Below are 22,508 nucleotides of genomic sequence, written 5' to 3' on the forward strand. Positions count from 1 at the left end.
ATGAAAAAATCATGTACAGCAAAATGTTGAAACTCTGGCTGACATTGAGATTGCACAAACCTTGTATGTGATAACAAACTAATGTCAAATTAACCCCTTACACACCAAACACAGAATACACAGTGACATTCAGTTTAAAGAAAAACAACAATCAATCATGAGATTATAAATAGAGTTTAATAATCTTAATAAAAAAAATATTCAAGAGTATTTCAGTGATATCATGAACAGTGTTGAGGAAAGCAACTAGCACCCATGTCACCTTAATAAATAGTATCTAGCAAAATAAAGGTTTAAAAATAGAAGGATAAAGATATAATTTTATTTTTACCAACATAAAATATATCTGTATATATGTAATAAGGAATTATCTAAACATCCCTTGCACAAAACTAAATACAAACAATTGTAGAGAAAGACAATTAAATGTTATATTTATCAACAAGATAAATGTATATATGAGAAAAGATATATAATGAGATCTTTAAAATGATACATAGTAACTACCAGACATTTTCTAAAAAATGTTACAAAAACAGACACATTATCAGCTAAACCTTTGACAGCATTGTAAAGTCCCATTTATACCCAGTGTAAAATCTGTTACATGGTGAAGTACCAGTTTAACAGGTAAAACAACCTGGATGATCAAACGACTCAATGAATAAGAATTTAACAAAGTTTTGAGTAAAATGTCACTATAAATGTATCGATAAAACTATCCACAAACATAAAGGAAGAATGTTTAAGGTAAATGTTCTGTTACTCATAATTTTCTAATGTAAAATATGTTATACCTTATCTTAAGATAGTGTTACATAATGTATTACATGATATATCAAATAGGTCATGTTATGTGCGTTGTTTGACTCAGCAGATTTTTTTCTACACTGAGGAACTTAAACAAACTTATGAAATGCAAGCTTATTTAAATAATGATAAAACAACTAAATTCTATAAATATTGCAAACCTAAGCAATAATAATGCCCGAACAAAGACAACCATTTTAAAGTTTGCCAATAAAATAATTCGATCAACAACAAAGCAAATTCTACAGTCCACCTAACGAAAGATAGATCAATAGTAGATAAATAATACTATTTAATAACTTTTATTTTGAAATAATTATCAAATTTGTATTAAAAGTCAACTTTAAAAAAACTCTACTATAATAATATCAGTTAAATTCAACTTGTACAAGTTTATCACAAATAATAATTGTTCTTGAGAAAAAATGTACTAAAATACCACATTAATAAAAAAAAAGTTGCATTGCAATAAAAAGTAAACATCATCTTCTAAAAATTCCCAAACAAGAATTGAAAATAACATTACCTAAAAAAATATATTTCACAGTTTAATACAATTTTTGAGCGTGTATTCAAATTCAACAGAGTGCCTTAAGTACACATTAAAAACATTTCACTAATATGGTTAATTTAACATAAATATTCCCCATATCCCAACATTTCTTAAATATAAAATAAACATATCACCAAATACCCCAAAGAGATCAGAAATAGGGCTAATAAAAAAAATCACTAGCAGAAATTTTCAACAAAAAAGAAAGGCTAAGGGAAATCACTCTTCCAGTTTATCATCTTCATGCCCAGCCAGGCAAACCAAAGCCTACCATTTCTTAGTTTTCACATAGTTTTCCATGCGAGCAGCAGCGATGTATGCCGTGCCCAACTTCCTCTGCCTGCCAAAGCTGTGGACAGTCAGCTCAACCTCGTACTCCCCCAGCTTCACATCCGTCTTGCCGTCTCGATCAAGGAGGAGACACACAGTGTAGGCTGCCACTTCAAACTCTGGACTGGACCCTATGAAGACACTGCACATGGGCTTTGCTTTGATTCCCTTCCAAGTAAATTGAACAGCTAACAGTCGAATGATCTCATCATCTCTGACCTTTAAAAAAAAATTTTTAAGTCAACTTTAAAACAGATTCATCTTAAACTAATGTTTCTATAACCATCAGTTTATATATTTTGAAGACATAAACAGATTCATCTAAACTAATTTTTCAATAGTGTTCAGTTTTTGTGCTTTGAAGACATAAACAGATTCATCTTAACTAATTTTTCTATAGAGTACATTAGGCTTAAACGTGAGTACATAAAACAATCATTCAGCTTCCTGAGGTTACAACTTACAGTCTCTCTTCTAAAATAGCCATGATAGTTTATATTCCCTGCCTTCTCCTGCAAGTAAAACTGTATCCAGTTATGAAGTCCTATCATTTCAGTGCCACGTCCTTCACCTACAAAAACATGCTCAAAGCTGCAAGAGTCTTCTCCCCTGATGATATATTATAAGACAGATATGTTTTTCGATGGTATATTTGCTGCATAATCAGGTCAACAGTCAATTAAATTTTTTTTTAAATAGATTGGAACATCAAAAAAATTAATATTTATACAGTCTATATTTTAAATTGTTTTACCAGCGGAAAATAAAGATAGAAGATGAAATAAATGCCCACCTTGTAGCCTGTCGTCTAAACATTTTAAACCAAATGTCATGCAGCATTTCTTTAAATTTCTCCACATTCTCTGGGGCAGCTCTTTTAGACACCAGGTATTTGTGTGTCTCTTTCATCACCTTGGTTTCCATGATAGCAGTAAGGAACTCGTAGTTTTCTCGCCTCTCCTCCATCGTCACCACCTCGGCCTTGCCAAGTTCCATTTCATAGTTGTCCAATAAAGCACGGAACGCTAATTCACATTAGACAAAAAAAAATGCATATATTAACATGAATGAATGTAAGATGAATGTTAATTAAAAGTTTCCTTGCTTCATTTAATCAATGAAAATGCAGTTGTTAAAGAAATAGCTATACCTATGTTCATTTATATTTTATTTACGGTTATGATAATTTTATTTACCTTGTGGTATTTTTTTATATAAAATTGGTATAAAATAGTACTTGATCAACAAAATCACCTTTGTATGTTCGTCTGCTAAACACCTTCTCTTCATCAACCCAAGCAAAGAGATTATTTCTAGCCCGATCTTCTTTTACTTCTCTGGTGCTATTTACAAAACCTGAATTAAAAGAATCATTCAACATTGTCATTTATTTTTATATCAAACAAAATGATAAATTTTTTAGCAGTTGGCCCAAGGAATAATTCCATTACATAGATGCATTGTGTTGTTTGTAGTAGGAAAGGAATGTCAGTTTTAGTAATTGAAAACCAATAATACCCCTCTTTTCTCCCCCCCCACCATTTTTTTTTCAAGAGTTTAACAGGAATATGTAAAAATGACCCATTTTTCTTTTATACATTCCTTTATTACTAACTAGATTATGATAATACATTTCATTTTTATAATGACAGTATCAGATTCAATGTTTAATTCATATTACTTAATTACTAAAAGAAACAAGAAAAAAAGTATGGAAATGAAAGATGATGGTACTAAAGTTATAATTTCAAAGAGAATGAAACATAGATCTATACCCTGCAAGTCTATTTCATAATCTTTGCCAGGAAAACATTTGTTATCATCCATCTCCCATAATTTACTAATAATAGTTGAAAGTTCAGAATCTTCACAAAAGCTGAAAAACATAATCGATTATTTGGAGATTACGCTAAAAGTAATAAGAAAGTTATATTTTAATCTTTTTAACTCAGTTCAGAATATTTTTAGTATTATAAATATGTAGAATCTAATGCAGCTGATAAAATTTATTAATATACATTAGCCCTATATACTAGAACTACATATCAACATACCCTGCAGCCATTTTTTATTTTGTTTGGTTATCTGAGGAAAAAAATATGATAAGAATTTTAGTGAGCTTTCCTTATTCAAAGTTTTTTGCCAGTATTTTATTTAGATTTATATACACTAATTCATGTCTACACAGATGAACTATCTATTTGATCTGCTCCATCAAACTCCATGTGTCTTGGGCACCATAACAGGAAAAGTATGAAAAGATTATTGATAATATTATTTACACTATGTGACTAGTTACAGTAATGGTTACTACTAGTTACTAGTCTAGTAAATAAAGTGAATAGATCTACACTCTAGAAAATCTAGAATATAGACCTGTCCAGTTTTGCTAGCTGCTAGACTCTAGCTAATAACTTAAGTCTAACTAAAGTTAAAGTAAAGTAGGCCTACTCTCACTGTGCTGTACGGCTGTAGTAGTGTAGAGGGGTCGTCCATAAATGACGTCACACTCGAAGGGGGAGGGGGGTCCGTAATTTTCTGACAGTGTGTGATGATGGGGAGGGGGGTCAGATGGGGAGGGGGGGTCAGATGGTGTGACGTCACTTTTTTTTGCATTATAAAAAAAGCAATGCTAGAAAACGAGTTCTAGCCGTAATTTCGTGTTTTAGAAAACCGTTTTAATAAATTGCAATAGGAATTGATCAAAATACTCTATGTTACTCTATGATGTTGACATAGTTCAGACAAGATTTTGGAAAAATATCGATGTTTTAAGAAAAATTCAACAGCAATTTTGAGGGGGGGTTGTAGGCGGAGGTGTGACATCATTTTAGGGGGGGTCTGGCGTTTTGTGATGACGTGTGATGACGTGTGATGGAGCAGAGGGGGGGGGGATGTAAAAACCATCCAAAAAAAGCGTGACATCATTTATGGATGACCCCAGACTAGTGATGTGATAGTTTAGTTAAAGTTTAAGTTAGTAGTGTATGCCTACATCTAGATTAATCTAGAATCTAGATAGAGTATCTAGATCTAGTATTTTTAGTATCTAGTTAGCTTCTAGATCTAGAATCTAGTACTAGATCTTAAGATCTATGTTAGTACTTAGTAGTCTAGTACTAGTCTAGATCTAGTAGTCAAGTTCTAGTAGAATTAGTTAGAAGAATCTTGAATCTAGATCTAGATCTAGATCTAGATCTAGTTCTAGAGTAGAGAATCTTTTGGACTAAACAAAGTCTTAAGTAAAGACAGAGGGAGAGTCTAGTAGGCCTAATAATTTTAATTTTATTAATCGCACTCACATGTCTCTAAAAATAAACTAGACTAGATCTAAAACTAAAGCAATCTTAAAAAGTAAAAAGTACAGAAAAGCCGTCTATTCTAACTAAGCTCTCTTGCAAATCTACCCAGGGAGATCTTTACAAATGAAAAACACAATTACAGCACTGAGTTACAATAAAAATTAGGATCTAGTGCGTCTATAAATCGAAACCGAAAGAACCAGAAAAAGTGCCCAGTCTAATCTTGATGTCTTGTCTACTCAATATAATTCAATATAGATCTAGATCTATATAGATCTATCTAGATCTAGATTTCGGTAAAACTCCATTTTAGCGTATTTTATTCCCCGCTTCACGTTCACTTCCAGTTGAGCGTATTTTATTAATAAATTAGGCCTAATAATATATATATTAAATAATATTGCCTAATAATACTAATAGGGCCTATTCCTAATAAATTTATTAATATTATCAACACAATCTTCTTCTTCTTCTTCGTTCTTAATTTTTAGTGTTGGGAGGGAGCGAGCCTTGTCTCACCAGAGGGTTTGAACTCGAGACTTTTTTTTCGAATTTATCAACCATGAGCTTTGTCGACTCGACCATGCTTCCATCACAATTAAGGATCACGTGTCAACTGATTATGCGCCATTGAGGCCATTGACTCCGATTTCAGCCTGCTTATCATTTTGGATTTGCTTCCATAAGCTACCATAATGATAATCCATAGCCTTTGTCCAACCAAGAACAACCTACAAGGCAGCAGTTGTTTGATTTTGGAGTTGTCGCTCCTAGAAGAGTGGCTGTCCCCAGCTAACGAGCCTCATCTGCCCGAGGTTTCGAACTCGAGACTTTTCGGTTTAGCAACCATGAGCTTAACCGACTCGACCACGCCGACCCCGAACACAATCAAAACACACAAAACACTCTACTCTCTAGACCCTAGTCAAGTCTAGTGACACTCTGTCAGTCTGTGACTAGTGTCTAGTGTGAAGGAAGTGTAGTAATTGTAGTTTAATACTATACTGAGACTCTAGATAGTCTTAGTAGGCGCCTACTTTATGAACTTTTGGTTTGATTTTTGATAATTTACTTTTGTCAAAACTTGAGAAAAAATGAAAAATCCTAATTTGGAATATTGAATGTGCACTAGATTTAGCTTTTTTTCTCTTGAAAATAGGTTCCTGTCATTTAAGGAGAAACTCATCATAAATGCAAGTCGGTTAAGTTCGTATTGTTAAAAATATCTTGCACTCATGATACTATAAAAATAATATAAACTTCTAAGAACTCACAATGGCCCTAAGCTCTAAACTCTAAGCTAATGACATATGCTGATAATTAAAGTCAATGTGAACTCACGGTGAACCCTTCACCATGATTTAGAATAATTTAGATCAAGGGATTTTTCTCCCGCCGATGATCACACGCTATATAATTGAAACTGTAATGCCTATTTATAATCTTTTTTTACCTTTTCTAATTAAAACAAACATTCATAAAAAATGAGACCCATATCTATCACCTACTAATCCTAGTCCTAGTGTTTTCCTAACGTTCTTGTGTGTTTTGGTGGTGTATATATAGTAAAATAGCTCAACCGAAGGTGAATGTGAAGCTGCGAATAAAATACGCTAAAATAGAGTTTTACCCTAGATTTCTGTATCTAGAATTCTACTGATATACTCATTAATACTGTCTCATCATGATCAATACTGTCCCTCATCTAGCTTGAGCTAGACTAAGAGAGCCTCTTAGTTTAACTTGAACTTAGGTCTTAGTAAGAGACTCTGATTCTGAGTCAAGATTGGAGTGTGTACAATTCATAATTCAGGAATCGTGTACATTGTTGAACATTGTTATTTGATTTACTCAGCAATGGTAAAAAAAATAATTTTTGGTTGATTCCCATGTTCCTGTATTGTATGTTGTATAGGTTGCTTCTGTCCTTTGGTTTTCACCGGGTTTATCTAAGTCTAAGTCTATTACACTGTATAATATAATGTTAATATTCTAAAAATGTAATGTCTAATATCTTCTTCCACCCTGCTGAACGCAAGGGGTAAACTTGTACCCCACTGTCCAGTAAGAGGACGGCGTGGCCTAGCGGTAGAGAGCTAGACTGCTAACCCGACAGTCTCGAGTTCGAATCTGGGTTAAAATCAGTTAAACATTCCTGAGTTAACCCAGTTTTGATTGGTACCTAACTTACATTAGAGAAACAAAGGCGGCTGGGCATAGTACTGACCACACTATCCCTTCATATGCAAAGGTCAATGAATCAGATGAACTATACTTCATCTGCCCCATATGTCTTGAGCATGACCAAGATTAAGAAGAGATGAAGAAGAAGACTGTCCAGTACCTGGCTCAACCATAGAGTTATAGAGGTAGTTCGGACTTATAAAGTTTGAACCAGACCCTCCTTCACCTGTTACAATGTTACATCATACCACCTGGTTCGTGAGGGTGTCCGTTAACTGTGATGTAAAGTTTGGACTCACGCACAGTCCTCGCTTTACATCCCAACACCAAAATCTGGGTCCTAGGAGGATGTTAATTTTTAATAGTATATGGGCCAAGAGGCCTACTCTATAGTTTAGTAAGGATATAGCCATAGATAGTAATAATAGATAGGCCTATGCAGAGACTAGATTTATTTCATGCCAAGCCTATAGCCTACCAATTTTGTTTAGCCCACTAAATAAAAATAAGCCTATGCCTATTTATTTACATTATATATTATAGAATCTACTACTAGTAATTAGATAAAAATATTTTAGTTTGAAAGGGTGACCTATTGACTCATTCAGTATTAAATCCTTTTAACATTAAGTGTTTTAAGCAAGAGGTGTCAGAAACATGAGATTCATTGAGATGTGTAGCATTTAGTCCAGAGCTCAGTTAGTCTACCATTCTACCATCAGCCACATTGCATACTTAAGTTCTGGGTATTGTTAGTTTTTCCTTATATAAACCTTACTCCGGGGTGAGAGTGTTGGCAATTTTCTCCATGGGATATATGGTTAGATGGATTAATATCCAGGAGGCAACTATCCAAAAGGCTATTGTCTGATAACTCTAGTTAGCCAATTTTTACCCCCTCAAATTACACATCACTAAATGCCATACCATTCCCCTCTCCCACACACCCCCCTGACATTTCAAAATTTCATCTCTTTACAAATAGTCTTATTATTCTTTAGAAAACTGGCCTGCAGATTTGTGCACAGTTGGAAAATCTAAAACACATCAAACCGATCGGTGAAGATTTTCGCTGGTACCTAAAGGTAAATTTTACGTTCTTTACCAAGTGAGAGCATGTCTTAGTTTATTTTTATTTAATATTAATCACTGGAACACATTTGTTTTTTTAACTTAAAACTTTTTTCTTTGGTTCAATTTCATTAATCATTCTTGTATTTAAAAAAAGTAAAGCTCCCCTTTCAGAACCAAAGATCCATTGGGCAGATGAAGTAGAGTTTATAAGTTTCTTGACCTTGGTTTATGAAGGGATGTTGTGGACAGCAGAATGCCCAGCTGCTTTTATTTTCCCCAATGTGAGTCAGGTACCCATCAGAGTTGGGTGGACATTCAATATCCAAACTTGACTTGAGACCTTTGGGGTAGTAGCTGAACACTCAACCATTTAACCCCACTTTCTCATAATCATTCTAGTATACTTATTTAAATTATAAGTTAGATAAGAATTTCTACACTGCTTCTAACATTTGCTGTCAACAATTTCGTTCACAGCTAAGATGTTCTAACTGTGGAGAAGAAACGCAAGAATTTGTTTACTGTTGTCTTTCAGTAGGTTTTTAAATTATTGTTTTTTAAATTACTAAGAAAAATTTTATATTATTAACTAAAAATTTTTTAATTGTCCCAAGGTGTGTGCCAAGTGAAATTTTTTAAGGAATCCAATTTGGCATTGCTTATAATTTTTTAATATCCTTTTTCTTGTTTTTAAAGGAGAGTTATCCTTCAGCTCATGGTAAAAGTAATGCAAGTCTCAACATAAAATGTAAACTATGCAAAAGGGAAAATTCAATAGGTAAAACCTTTTTTTTAATTAATACTATTAACAAAAAGCATACCAGTCTACTATCAAATATACATCTAACTTCTTCTTAGTTCGTAAATGTAATGTTCAAAGGGATTTCCTCCAAGACAATTATATATTACGTGTCTACCCGTTATGCACCACATAGGCCATTGAATACGATTTCAGTCTGCTTTTCTTACTGGATTTGCTTCTTTATCCAACAAAGAATACTACATATTATAACAAAATTTATGTGCTTAGAAGTTTTAAAAATAAAAGATTGACTTTAGTTGTTTGTTTTTTTCTTATTATCACTATCAATATGCTAACTTGTGTACTGTTATATGCTGTTTTCTCCAGACATAATTAAAGAATCAATAAACTCTTATACTCAAGATGATGCTGGCCAATTTAAAACAATTGTAGTTTTTGACTGCAGGGGGGCAACTCCTGTAGATTTTTCACCTAGGGTAAATCTTTGTTTAATAAATTAGCCCAATAGAATTACAAATTGTGAACAATGTTTAATGTTCACATTTTGTTTAAGTAGTCTAATAAAAATATAATTTAGTTCTAATTTTCTGTTTTACTGATTTTAAAGTAACTTATTCATGTTTATCAACACTTTATACATTTTTAAGTAAATGATCACTCTAAAGGCTACATAATATATGTTATGTTTGATGCGCTCCCATTGAATATGAGTTCTTCTCAGTAAGAAACCTCCTTCTATTAGAGTAAAAAAAAAAAATTAAACAAAAAAAAAATATTAGAGTTTGAATGATGGATAATCAAATTTTTACTGATGCAGGTGGGCTGGGAAGCTGAAGGACTGGAGTCTAATGCTGTTTTCTCAGATGTTGATTTAAAAGAGTGTGTAAGTCAAGATTTCAGTTTTTACACTATTTTTACTTTTCAGATTATGTTATGCTAGTGGGTTATAAATAAACTAAGCTTTTTAAAATTATTTCACCACCTCCCCATACACAACCCCAAGAAACCAGACCCCATCCTCTAAAATGATGCCAAACCTCAGTTCAGATTTTTAAACCAATTTCCCTTAAAAATCTTAAATAATTTACTGCATGTTTATCAATTTTCATTACAATTAATTTTTAAAGACATGGACCAGCAGCTAAAAATTCTTTTTCTTTTTTATTTTATTCAAAAAGTTTGAATGTGACTATTCATGGATGACACTCTTACTTTGTTTTTTGAAGTTATAAATTACAATAGTTTAGTTGCCTCCCCTGGTATGTATATTGAAGAGATCACCAGGTACTGATAATACCATTGATGTAATAACAGACATATTTTTTTACAAAAGTGTCTAGTAGAAAAAAAAAATCAGCTAATGTATAGTGCATTTTTAAAAATCTGTTTTTCAGGAATGGTATGATTACGATGACAAAGCTGGTGAATCTGTGAGCATCACAGAGCTTAAGTACCAATTTATTACAGTTAAAACTTGATTTTAATTAAAAGAATATTTCAATAAAATATTGTTTGATTTTTTTTTACTAATATGAAATACTAATTGGTAAATACAATTAATTTAATGATCGAAACTGTTAAAAACATGAAAGCATTTTAAATAATATCAATCGCATATATGCACACATTTTATTTTTGTTTTGATAGCTTAATTTGGGTCATTTATTTTTTAATATAATTTGAAGTATCTGAGTATAAAACAATGAGGAATAGTAATAAGGGAACAAATATCTGTGTTTGCATTTATATTTTAATTTTAACATGATCACACAATGATACATCACATATTCAACTAAGTCAAGATAATCAAAGGCTTTTGTTTCAGGATGAACATAGATTTTAAACAACTATATTTACAAATCACTAGTTAAACAATGTTAAAGTAAAATTAGATTTTTTGCATTATTTTCATGCAATGTAAAAGTGTTTTTTTTTTACATATAAGCCAAGCAATGATTTTCAATGTTATAAATCTCATCAATTAATCTTGCTACATTCCTATTAATAAAAATGTTAAAGAAAAGTTTTTATTTTATAAGGTGAATAGCAAAATTTTAGTGCATAAAGGCACATAATAAAAGTATTGATGCTGAGTTAGAATAAATCAACACCAAAACAGATTCCATGTACAAATTTAAACTCTACAAGCTAAAGATTCTACCCAAAAGGATGACAAGAGGGTTTTCTTGACAAACTTATCGTCATTGTACTAAATATATGTTACATTTTTCAGAAAACTACCTCCAACTCTCATTTACACTGTAAATTGTAATTAACAATTATTACATCAAAAAAGTTATGACTTTTTTAACACTACCACATGTGGTTGTAAAGGAACTTTTCTTAAGTCTTGTCCTGTCTTAGTGGCCAGCATCTGGTCATTGATAAATTGGGATAAAATTGGTATACTTGCTCTTGGATCATTTGCTGGTAGTTTGGGACATTTCATTTGATTTCTCCATGTCTCAGCCTGAAGGTATTAAAACATTGTAGTTTAATTAAGTAAAACTAAGAAGAAGAAGTTGGATATATAAAACTTAAGTTAAATTAATACACAAATTCTTCAGAGAGGAACTTATACGTGGAATTTACTACTATGAGAATTCTTTCCAGAATGCAGGAAATAAAATATTCTGTTTAATTAAATAAAACAACATTATTCTAATTCATGATTAAATAGCCTAAATTATGTAAAATACTTACAAACTAAAATTAATAAAATCATTTCAATAAAAATGTACTAATGGAACCTAGAGTAGGATTTGATTATTTGAAACCATTTCTACAGTTACACAATACCTTAGGCAGTAGAAAATCTATGTGCTCTGCTCTTTTTAAACTATCTGGGTGTGTCTGCATCCACTCAGGGGTGGATCCTTCTTGAGTTAGCTTTTCATTGAAGGACATTTTTTTCCACAACACTGTCCCATCACGCACATCATAACATGCCTAGAAAAATATGTCAGTTCAGTGGGATATTGAGACAAAAATAAACTGGACCCAGTGAAACTACAACCCAAAGTTGGCTTTAGATGATGCAAGCAGTTTTAAGTTGTTAGCTTAAGACATGAGTTGATCATAGATGTGTAGTAAAGCAAGAATGAAGAATAGTTACTTGGCATTAAATATTATCCAAAAGATTGAAGCAAACATGAATTTTAAAAAAAAACCAGCCGGCCCGCGGCATAACATACGCCGCTATTTAGTTGTTTCTAATTTTCAATAATTCATAATTTGTGAATTCGACAGTACCAACGCTGACACTGAAAATATTTCTTTAAAACACTATAAGTAGCTCGTTAAGGACCATAACCCCCCCCCTTCCTTCCCCCCCCCCCCTACGTTTAAAATCGTTGGCTCTGCTTGTAAACATTTAGAGCGAACACAGCTCACTAAAACCATGTAGGGGTGGGGAGGTAGGGAGAGCGTTTGCAGCTTGTTTTCTAACGGCTCGAAGAAGAGAATTATATATATAGATAAAGCAAGGATTACTTACCTTGGCAGCAAACATCAAGCCAACACGATCAGCCTCTGATTCAATTTTCCTGCTGTGAGGCATGTGCATCATTAACTAGATAGAAAAAAAGGCAATTAGTTAACTTATTATAATTAGGTCTGCATCATATCATTAACTAGATAGAAAAAAAAGGCAATTAGTTAACTTATTATAATTGAATCTGCATCACATCATTAACTAGATTGAAAAAAGGCAATTAGTTATTGTAATTGGGTCTGATTGAATTATATGTGTCTACTTAAAGTAAAACTGTTCTGGTAGGTTAAAATATATTAATAGTTATTAATTAAAATACAACTTTCAGACAACCTTGTACACTGGGCAGATACAATAGAAATAATCTGTTTCTCCGACCTTGGTTTATGAAGGAAAAGTGTGGTCAGCACTGTTTTTCCAGAATCAAGTCAGGTAATTAAACAGAGCTGGATGGACTTAAGATTGTACAGACTGGTCTGTGGACTCATAATTTCAGGTTATGATCCAGTGCTCTACAGCTAGACCACTCTGCCCACAGTTAAAAATACTTTGACTAAAACAATTTAACATAATGCTAACCACACTATGCCAAGGTTAAAGAAACAGATAACTCTGTTTGCTCTAAGGAACATCAGGCCTATAGGGTAGGCATGTTAAACTTCAGTTAAAAACCAAATCTAGTTCAAGGTATTGAAGTAAACAACAAAAATGTCAACATGCTACAGCTAGAGTCTAAGTACCTGAATCACTCTGTTGTACAACCAGTGAGTTAATACAGCAAAGGAGTCCAAAGGAATAAAAAACCAAATCACAGCTAAGCAAAAAATAATAAGAATATCCACAGCGCCACTGTAGCTAAGCTCTTCAATCTGAAAGTGGTAAAAAATAAAGAGTGTGAATGAAATCATACTGTGTGGAATAGCATGCCTTTTAAAATAAGATTTATACACTAGAACCTGATTGAATTTAAACAAACTTAAAAACTTAAGTAACCCAGATGTCACACTTTGAAAAAAAAATGTAAAAAGTGTAAGAAAAATAATTGTTACCTACCCCATGACCTAGGACAGCATGGGCCATTTCATGCCCAAGTATCACAGCTAGTTGGTCCTGTGTGTTGGCCAGTTGCAAGATACCATCAAACACAAACATATGGCCACTCTGGTGAGCACAAGTTTAGAAAACATTGAAGATTCACAAATAATGCAAAACAACATTTTTACAAAAGACATTATTTTGAGATAAATTACTTTGTAAATAAAATAGAAGATTCAATAGTTTTCTAAAGAGATACTAACTATGGAGTATCAAAATTTTAAGCCAAATATGGATACATTTTCAAACTGTTGAATTCTGAGCTATTTCAGTAAATGGAGATTAGAAAAATTAACTTTATTTTGTTTTAGTCTCTCCTACATTATGCAGTGACAGAGGGTTTAAAAAAAACTGAAAATTTTTTTTACACCTACTGGTAAAACACATGCGTTGACAAGTGGATCTTTGATGACAAAAATTTTCCACTCATCAAACTGCATTTGTCTCAGCTCTGGATTGGCTTTCAGTAATCTACGAGCCACTTGAAGGACACGCTGCGTTTGTGGATCGTTGAGTGCATAATATTTATCCTTGTACAGCTGAATAAGCTGGTTAAGCAAGAAAATTTAGATATAATCACTCAGAGTTTATATATTTTATATATTTATATATATATATATTTACTTATATATTTATATATAATCACATCAAAACAATGTTTTATGCTAACAATAAGATTGCAATGGCTGACTAAAAATATGATCCAAATGAAGAAAAACATAAAATAATCTTTTGCCAAACTTATAAATTAATTAAAAACAAGCTCCACAAAATAAATTACCATTTCTGCCTCTGCTTCAGAAATTTTGGCAATCTGCTCATGTGTGAATGTAATGAATCTTTTTCTCCCAGTGATTGGGGTTTCTTCCAGGTGGCTTATGTAATAGTAGGTTCCAGCAAGGGCCGTTACAAACACAATTCCAGCAGGTATATACCATTTCTGTTTCAGCTTGGCAAGTATGTCCTTCTTTCTCTGAGGGTCAAGTCGTTTGAACCAAATTCTCACAGTTCTTTTTTAAAAAAAAAAATTATTTCATTCACTAAAGAGTATGGTGAAGTATTTTAATGCCCATGTGGTTAGGGAGAGGTTTAAAAAGGTTTAAAAGTAGTAGTTAGTTAAATGTTTAATCTTGAACTATTTAAAAGTAACTATAATTCAGATTTCTGGTTTGAACCTAATCAAAGAAGAATGCTGCAATTGTTTAGATAAAACTTTATTGTTGTAGTAATTAAATTCAAAATGAAATTTTAAAATAGTTTGAAACAGTATCTAACAAAGTGTGATTTATAACAAATTGATGGAAGAACATAGAACGGTATATGATCTGTGAACTTAAAGTTTATGAACCATTGCACTAGGTTAATTTTTCTATCACATGGAATGAATCAACAACAGCCTTTAATTATTTTGTTAGTTACCTGCCAGTTACAGCTGCCCCAAACTTTGCCAAAGGTTTAAGAACCACCCAAAAAATTGGCGGTATCTGCCTTCTAGTGCTTGTATGAAATTCTCGTGCCGAGCTTAAGTTTTTATTTCTAATACAAACAAGTTTTTTATTGCTGTATAAATTGAATGATCTTTCACATTTTTTAAGATAACCTTGACTGTCAGTAGATTTTTTTCTTATAAGTGACAGCCCATTAGACTGGAAAGTATTTTTGAAGAACAATGAACTATGACGATGTATTATATTTTTTGTTGATAACAAACAGCATTGCAAAAGCTGGCGACTCATCTCCACAGAATAGCTTTAAACATTATCATCCAGGGGAGAAAGTATCTGCAAGGAAACATATATAGTTTAATTACATTGTTTAGGTATCATTATCATTATGAATACAGTACACATACATTTCCACCTTATTTTCTAAAAATGAGTTATTCAAATGATGATGTAAACAATGCAGTAGATCCTAATTGTTGAGGCCAGGTTTGTCAACAGTAACGCTTATAAGCCACAGCTCATGCTGTATAAAAGCCTTGATTGTACATTATATATCCCCTGTAATAGTTAAGTAGAACACACCTCAGTGAACGCCCACGTGTTAAACGTCAATGGGCACTCTAGGAGCCACTGTTTACACTATTGCAGGGGCACAAGGTAATCAAATGTAGTGGCCGGCTGTGTCTATAGTGCACTTTAAAACAAATATAGATGTGTTACTGCTCACAGGGTGTACAAGTTCACCTGACCACCTGGGTGCCGGCGGACATGCCTGAATTAATTTAGTCAACGATTTTAGTAGCCCACCGCAACCACATTAAAAAGAATGTCATCATTTTTTTAAAATTATGTCACCTCAACATTTCATCCACTGCAAACATTTTCTAAAGCCTGAAAAAAAAATGTTTTAACCTAAAAATCCTTTATTTTCATTTATCTTTTCCCATTCGCCACAATTTCTCTTGGCTTGTAAGTTCAGTATTATTTTGGTTATTCCTTTTAGTAGAATTACAGAAAGGAACAACTATTATATATCAGCACTCTACAATTGGGAGATTGTGGTTGGATGGGATGGTAGCATAAGCATTCGACTGCTAACCCAAAAGTCTTGAGTTCAAATCTGAGTTCAAATGCTTAGAAAATCCCTGAATTCACCCAGCTCTGATGGATACCTAGGGAAAGTAAGGTGGCGGAGCATAATGCAGACCACCTTATACCTTTATATGCCGAGGTCACAGAAACAGGTGAACTACTTCAATTACCCCATGGACCGTCAGTTTCATACTTATATCTACCACATATGTAGCATTTGAAATGTACTGATTAGTAATGGAAATTCCATTAATTCAAAGGAATGTAAATAAATTTAATTACGAAAGGTAAAAACAAGTAATTAAAAAAAGTCTAGTGACAATTTTAGCGCAATTTCCTTGTGTTATCTAAAAATAGCTCTGTCGTAGCGTAAATCAAGAGCAGGGTTAGTAAAACCATTGGTTAGTTATTAAAACATTTTTTATTAATTTTTTTTTCAGTATTTTACATGTTTTATTTACAATAGAGTAACATGAGTAAAAACCATTGCGCGCCCAGCTACGGAACGTGACGTCGCAGCCATTGAACGTGATGGCGCAGCTATTGAACATGATGACGCGTGTGGTGTGGTTGCATAAAATGCCTACTAATTCGGTCCAAATTTTAATTAATTCAAAAAAATTTTTGTGACCGAACGAAAGGATATTTTTGAAAACTTTCTTCGGCAATATTGTTCTAAATTATGACAGGAATCGATTGGTACATGTTTCAAGTCGCTAAGTGGTCTGGTTGCCGAGATATGGGCCAAAAACTGCTTTTTATCGAGGTTTTTTGGCTTTTCCGGGAAATCCATGAAAGAAACCCGGAATTTTTATGGCCTATGCTCACCCTCGTAACTTGCTTAACATAATTGCTTTTGGAACTAGTCATCGATATTGCTTCGTTGAGGAGGAGATACGACTTAAAGCCCGGACACACATTCATCCATACATTCATTCATCCATCCATTCCCAGAAATGACGAGTTAATAAACGCAATTCTCCAGAATGGAAATTGCGCTAAAAAAACTTAAATACATATTTGGATGTAAAAACAATCTATAAAAATCCCAGCTGAGTAGTTTCCCTGAATGTACTAGAATCTATTTACTAATGACTCGCACTAATGACTCAATGAGTATTATTATTACTAGGATACAGTAGCTGTTATACTCTATTCTATACATATACAATAATAATACTGTACTCTACTACTACTACTGTGAAAAATGAAGTGAAATTACTAATTAGTAATTAGTAATTAGTGAAGGTAAAATTAGTTCAATTAATAATTAGTAATAGTAGGCCTAAGTACTAAGTAGTATAGGGTAAAATCTTAGTTTAGCGTCGTAAATTCGGCCAAAACTAGTAATGTGGGAGAGAGTGAACTAATGAATATGTCATTAAATATAAGTATATTTTCGTATATTTTGATAAAATATTATAGATAATTGAATAATAGATCACCATTTATGATTAAATCAATTTAAATATCCTGAAATTAATTTTTATCAACCCTGTTCGAGATAGTAAATCTGCTATTAAAAACAGCAGCCATCTTGAGAAAATGTTATTTAGAGTAGCTTCCCTTTAATTTCTATTCGTATGAAAATGTATTTAAATATGATTGTCTTGTTGTATAGTCCGTATTACAAAGCATTTTTTTTTTAAATTCTGCCCTTTAAAAACTGAATTTCCTAACAAACAACTTTATTAATTCTAGAAGCATTGTGAGATGCAACTTGTATCCATGTATTAAATCACGCTTTTTTAACTAATGTTTATTTGATCTTACTATTACTATATAGTTTGAGTTTTTTCTTATTGTTTGAATGACTATTTTCATTTCAGGTTTTTCTTTTCATCAATTAGTGATTATATCGTAACTTATGACATTTTTTTACTTCTCTTTACCTTAATTAAACCCCAACCTCCGTCATATTTTTGTTGTCAATGTCACAACAAGCAGAGGCGTAGCGACCCTTCCCGGCGCCTGGGGAAAAAATTTTCGATTTGCACCCCCCTCAAGATTTCGATTTGCACCCCCCTCAAACTTTCAATTTGCACCCCCCTAAGTCTTTCAATTTATTTTTCCAACCCATTTTGGCGCCCCTTAAGGTCGGCGCCCGGGGACATATGTCCCTCCCCCCGCCCCCCCCCCCCCCCTCGCTACGCTACTGACAACAAGTCATAATGTAAAAAATTACGCTTCACTCTGCCTTATCTAAGATCTCTAACCATAATTTTGACAACATTAAATGTTTGTCATCATTTATATATATACGGAGAGACAAAATGTATTATCCACCAGCTTCCCTAGTAAAACATCATCTAAAACAATGAACCAGTCCACCCCTTAAGTGCGTGTTGTCATTGTGGTCCATCGCAAGTCTCCACCTGCCAGACACATTTTGGTTATCCTTTGTTGTCAAATTGTCAATATCAAATACCCAAGTGAGTGATATGGGGTTGTCCATAAATGATGTCACATATGATTTGCTACGGGAGTGAGTAAAGATTTGTGACGTCAACTCAAGCGGCTCCGCAGTTTATGACGTGTCGGTCTCATGAAAGGAGGTGAACGGGGAAAATACCTAGGTGGTTGACAGAGAACCTCTATAATGCTTTGTTCAATCAAAATAACGATAAATAAGCATTAATATACGTAAACCTTGCTCATCAAAAATGTTGCAAGCCTGCTAGTTTAAGACATTTTGCAAAACGGCCTCAACACATTATCCCCGTCAAAAAGGCTTGCTACCAAATGCCTGCCGACGAATAAGCCGCGTCTAATGCGGGGCGTTAGGAATACGGCCATTAGCATGGGCCGCGTTAGAGCACCAGTAGGCTATCGCGCTTTGTAAGATGATACTTAAATTCAATTTCGCTAAACAGCGCGAAAATTTAGTAATGTTCCGTCGTTTGAGGACATTTATTTTCTTGGACTTAAATTGAAATATCATGTTGACTGTCTGGCTCTTAATTTCCAAATATCACTTTTAATGTATCAAGATTCAGAACTATAATTTACTTTAATATAAGTGTCATCGTTTATTGTGCTTTTTATAAAGTGCAGAGCAGCTTCAAAATCGGACGGCCATCCTGTTTTCACCAAGCTTCTTTTGGAGCTTAATATGGGTAGTCTAGTTCTATACGGTGAGAGCTTAATACATTTTTAAAGGGCCGAAAGTCTCAAGACAGCAGAAATAACCACGTACGTTTAAATGGACGAGTGATAGATGTGTTAGGGGCTGTTTAATGAACACCAACTTATGTAATCAAATTAAACGTCGCATAAGCGTCAAAACGGCAGTGCTTGTTTGTATTTTTCTATAAAATTAGCCTAACGGTCGGTGGTACCGGTATATGACATCACGCGCGAGCGTTAACTCGGGTGACGATGTGCTAAGTGGGGGAATGAAAAGGTGGGGTTCAAGAAATGCGACCCAGCATGCTTTTTACATTTCTTGACCCTTCTTAATAGTTCTATCGTCCCCACTGAGAAAATGGATCACCAATGAATGACGCGTCATACTTCTACAGTTGGTCTTTCTCCCACAACCATCCCCTGTTTTCACTAAACAAAAACCAGACCTGTCTCCAAAATCATATCGCTGAGTTCTACTCAACCTCTCCCCACCACAAATCACAATTTCTATATGAAACAATATGTTCATATGTTTGTTCTGTAATAATGCACGCTGTCATTACTATCTTAAGAGCGACGTCATTTATGAGCGATCTAATATTGATTTGCTTACTGCAAATAAAGTGTTCAAAAGTTCGACCTCCCAACAATTGTTGTGGTCTTGGATACACACTATTAAGTCTGATAAGGTTTATTAGTCATTCATGTCAACTATATTTTAAAAAAAAAGAAAAATTACTATACAGGGGGTCATCCATAAATGTAAATGATGTCACGCTTTTTTTGACGATCTTTACCTCCCCCCTCCCCTCCGTCACACGTCGTCACAAAAAGCCAGACCCCGCCCCCCTAAAATGACGTCACACCTTAGCCTACAACCCCCCCCCCCTCAAAATTGCAGTTGAATTGTTTTTAAACAGCTATGTTTTTCCAAAATCTTGTCTGAACTCTGTCAAAACTGTTTTAATACATTATAATAACAATTGATTAATTGTTATTATAATGTATTAAAACAGTTTTTTAAAACGCAAAATAACGTCTAAAATTCGTTTTCTAACATTACTTTTTTAAAATGCAAAAGTGTGACGTCGCACCATCTGAACCCCTCCCCCTCCCCCTCATCACACAACGTCACAAAATTACGGACCCCCCTCCCCCCTACGAGTGTGACGTCATTTATGGACGACCCCCGGCATATATTAAAACAATACAAAACAATCATATTAAACCACAAAATCAACACAAAAGACATGCGAATAGACAATTTATTGTTTTTAAAACATGGCCGCTGCTTGTATTTCCTCATTGTTGTCTCGAACGGGGTAGTTTAAAGTTTATTCCAGGATATTTATGACTGGTTTGGTCTTGGATTGTGATTTGTTATTCAATTATCTGTTATGTTATGTAAAATATGACATAAATATGGCCAAATGAAAGAAATATTCATTAGTTACCTTCATCGCACATTACTAGCTACGTTGGAATTTACGACGCTAAACTAAGATTTTACCTAGTATAGTATTAGACAGTATAGTAGTTATACTATATTTATAGACAGTTTATAACTTTATTAATAGACGTCTAGTAGTTAACTTACAGGCACTCAGGCTCAGGTGTTAGTGTTGTCAAGTCAAGAAGTAAAGTATTATATTTATACTCTGATACTTATTACTTTACTATGTATCGATACTAAATACTAATGCTTTCTTTTTCTATATTTTCATAAAGTGACAGACCAGTCCATTAAATTTGATAGCGTGTGATTATTTATTTACATTATTATTGTCAGTCACTCAGAGTGAGTTGAATTACCCCACTCGCAAGGTTGATCTAGGAACTATAATAAACAGTTGGTAGTTACTGCCCTTGGGAAAGCCCCACATATTGGGAAATCTATCTTGTTTAGAAGATCCACTCACGCAAACTAGGCAAGGGTAGCCACAACATAATAGTTTTTTTTTAATTCAACCATTTTCAAAAGTCCTAATCCAATATATCTTATAACTAAATCTTAATATAATTATTTTATGGTCAAATAAAAGTGCATAAAGACCTTTTTTTTCAAGCTTGTAGAGAGTCAACAGTATTAGAAACTGTAAGAAAATCACGGCGCCCCACGTTTTTCATCGCTTATACTAGTAGAGTGATCGCTTTTGCATTATTGTGATGTATAGCATTTATTTTCTACTTTTTAGTTCAATCAGAAAACGTGGGTTTTTTAAAACTTTTTTAATGATTATTATTTAACTACAAAGAACGAGGTTTTCCAGATAAGCCCCGCCACTTTTTTTGCCAGCTCCAATGTAATACACACAAACAACTTAGGGTTAGGGTTAAGATTAAAGCAGAGTTTCTTCCAGGTATCTCTTCGGGCTCAGCCCCCCCCCCTCGAACGAAATGGAATTTATATATAAAATATATGCTTTTAACAGTGTCTTCCCCCCCCCCCCCCCCACGAAAATTTTAAGTGCCCCCCCCCCCCCTCTCCACTCGGAGAAAAAAGTTTGGAAGAAACACTGGATTAAATACAGACTTTTTCATTCAAATTATATTCAAATACTCCATTTTGTTCAAATAAAATGTGCATGTACTGATATTGAAAACTGATCTTCATTTTAAATAACTAATTAGACTCTAAGGCCAAAGCTAGGTGATAACATTCAGTGTAAAGCTGGAACTGGTGATGGTGATTTTAAAGACGGGCTTAACTAATTGAGTACCTCCTTTAGCATTTTCGGGGTAAGCAGTCTAGCTTTTGACTGTTATTTTTGTAGAAAAGTAATTATAGTTCAAAGTTACTTTAAAAAAAAACTTTACAACAATACAACAGCTTGGTGTTTATATTTTATTTTATATTAAACAAAAGTAAATGTAAAATAACAATGTGGAAAATGGGGTTTTCAACATACACAAAAAGACAGGCATTAGTAATTTACTGCCTTAAAGTTAAAATATTACAAATAATTTGATTTCAAACATGGAAGGTAAACCAGTATTTCAGCTAAAGAACACAAAAGTGTAACAAGTTTTAAAATCCAAAAGCATTTCTCTACAGGTTCAAAATTTAGTTTTAGCAAATAAATGCAACAACAATAAAAAAAAAAGTAATACTGAGAAAATCACACCTAATTTCCAATATAGTTTTTTTACCTGTACAGATTTGACATTGCTCAAACATGTTTCATTTAATTTACAATGAACTGTATGCTATGGCCTATATTTACAGCCATGCTTGAAATGC

The 22,508-nt window shown here is 33.3% G+C and overlaps 3 protein-coding genes across 11 annotated transcripts; 1 reads left to right on the forward strand and 2 right to left on the reverse strand.

The window, feature by feature from the left end:
* Nucleotides 1-204: 204 nt before the first annotated feature.
* LOC131956266 (poly(U)-specific endoribonuclease-A) lies at nucleotides 205-5,094 on the reverse strand. The gene is made up of 7 exons (XM_059320704.1): nucleotides 4,996-5,094; nucleotides 3,748-3,778; nucleotides 3,469-3,569; nucleotides 2,948-3,049; nucleotides 2,487-2,718; nucleotides 2,158-2,302; nucleotides 205-1,912 (listed from the first exon to the last, which is right to left on the reverse strand). The coding sequence occupies exons 2-7, from the start codon at nucleotides 3,756-3,758 to the stop codon at nucleotides 1,631-1,633; spliced, it is 873 nt and encodes a 290-aa protein (XP_059176687.1). The 5' UTR covers nucleotides 3,759-3,778; nucleotides 4,996-5,094; the 3' UTR covers nucleotides 205-1,630.
* Nucleotides 5,095-5,151: 57 nt separating this feature from the next.
* Nucleotides 5,152-10,524, forward strand: LOC131956269 (CXXC motif containing zinc binding protein). 4 transcript variants are annotated; one of them, XM_059320714.1, is made up of 8 exons: nucleotides 5,152-5,203; nucleotides 6,705-6,855; nucleotides 8,181-8,264; nucleotides 8,731-8,787; nucleotides 8,950-9,031; nucleotides 9,383-9,492; nucleotides 9,834-9,899; nucleotides 10,411-10,524. In XM_059320714.1, exons 2-8 carry the CDS (start codon nucleotides 6,853-6,855, stop codon nucleotides 10,492-10,494), a joined length of 486 nt encoding a protein of 161 aa, XP_059176697.1. In that variant the 5' UTR covers nucleotides 5,152-5,203; nucleotides 6,705-6,852; the 3' UTR covers nucleotides 10,495-10,524. The 4 variants fall into 4 exon arrangements, with proteins under 4 accessions (XP_059176697.1, XP_059176696.1, XP_059176695.1 ...); XM_059320713.1 differs by having other exon boundaries at nucleotides 5,167-5,291; nucleotides 6,645-6,855; XM_059320712.1 differs by having other exon boundaries at nucleotides 5,167-5,291.
* A 139-nt stretch (nucleotides 10,525-10,663) lies between these two features.
* LOC131956267 (metalloendopeptidase OMA1, mitochondrial-like) lies at nucleotides 10,664-21,112 on the reverse strand. Of its 6 annotated transcripts, none has more exons than XM_059320706.1 (9): nucleotides 21,004-21,105; nucleotides 15,024-15,385; nucleotides 14,386-14,614; nucleotides 13,979-14,152; nucleotides 13,563-13,670; nucleotides 13,250-13,378; nucleotides 12,513-12,587; nucleotides 11,816-11,965; nucleotides 10,664-11,486 (listed from the first exon to the last, which is right to left on the reverse strand). In XM_059320706.1, exons 2-9 carry the CDS (start codon nucleotides 15,338-15,340, stop codon nucleotides 11,313-11,315), a joined length of 1,356 nt encoding a protein of 451 aa, XP_059176689.1. In that variant the 5' UTR covers nucleotides 15,341-15,385; nucleotides 21,004-21,105; the 3' UTR covers nucleotides 10,664-11,312. The 6 variants fall into 6 exon arrangements, with proteins under 6 accessions (XP_059176689.1, XP_059176691.1, XP_059176692.1 ...); XM_059320708.1 differs by lacking the exon at nucleotides 21,004-21,105 and adding an exon at nucleotides 17,587-18,129; XM_059320709.1 differs by lacking the exon at nucleotides 21,004-21,105 and adding an exon at nucleotides 15,962-15,979.
* Nucleotides 21,113-22,508: the final 1,396 nt, after the last annotated feature.

The sequence above is a fragment of the Physella acuta genome, unplaced genomic scaffold, assembly GCF_028476545.2.
Source record: "Physella acuta isolate Inbredline_101_S28 unplaced genomic scaffold, ASM2847654v3 ptg001144l, whole genome shotgun sequence".
NCBI classification, from domain to species: domain Eukaryota; kingdom Metazoa; phylum Mollusca; class Gastropoda; family Physidae; genus Physella; species Physella acuta.

Bases quoted from the DNA above. Each gene is read 5' to 3' on its own strand.
- LOC131956267 (XM_059320706.1), bottom strand. From the start codon at position 15,340: ATGAGTCGCCAGCTTTTGCAATGCTGTTTGTTATCAACAAAAAATATA. The intron at 14,615-15,023 runs GTAACTAACAAA...TTTTTAAAAAAG, and splicing joins GGGGCAGCTGTAACTGGCAG to AACTGTGAGAATTTGGTTCA. The intron at 14,153-14,385 runs GTAATTTATTTT...TTGCTTAACCAG, and splicing joins CTGAAGCAGAGGCAGAAATG to CTTATTCAGCTGTACAAGGA.
- LOC131956266 (XM_059320704.1), bottom strand. The intron at 3,050-3,468 runs GTATAGATCTAT...CTTTTAATTCAG, and splicing joins TTATGAAATAGACTTGCAGG to GTTTTGTAAATAGCACCAGA. The intron at 2,303-2,486 runs GTGGGCATTTAT...ATATATCATCAG, and splicing joins TTTAGACGACAGGCTACAAG to GGGAGAAGACTCTTGCAGCT.
- LOC131956269 (XM_059320714.1), top strand. The intron at 8,265-8,730 runs GTAAATTTTACG...TTTCGTTCACAG, and splicing joins ATTTTCGCTGGTACCTAAAG to CTAAGATGTTCTAACTGTGG. The intron at 9,032-9,382 runs GTAAAACCTTTT...TGTTTTCTCCAG, and splicing joins CAAAAGGGAAAATTCAATAG to ACATAATTAAAGAATCAATA.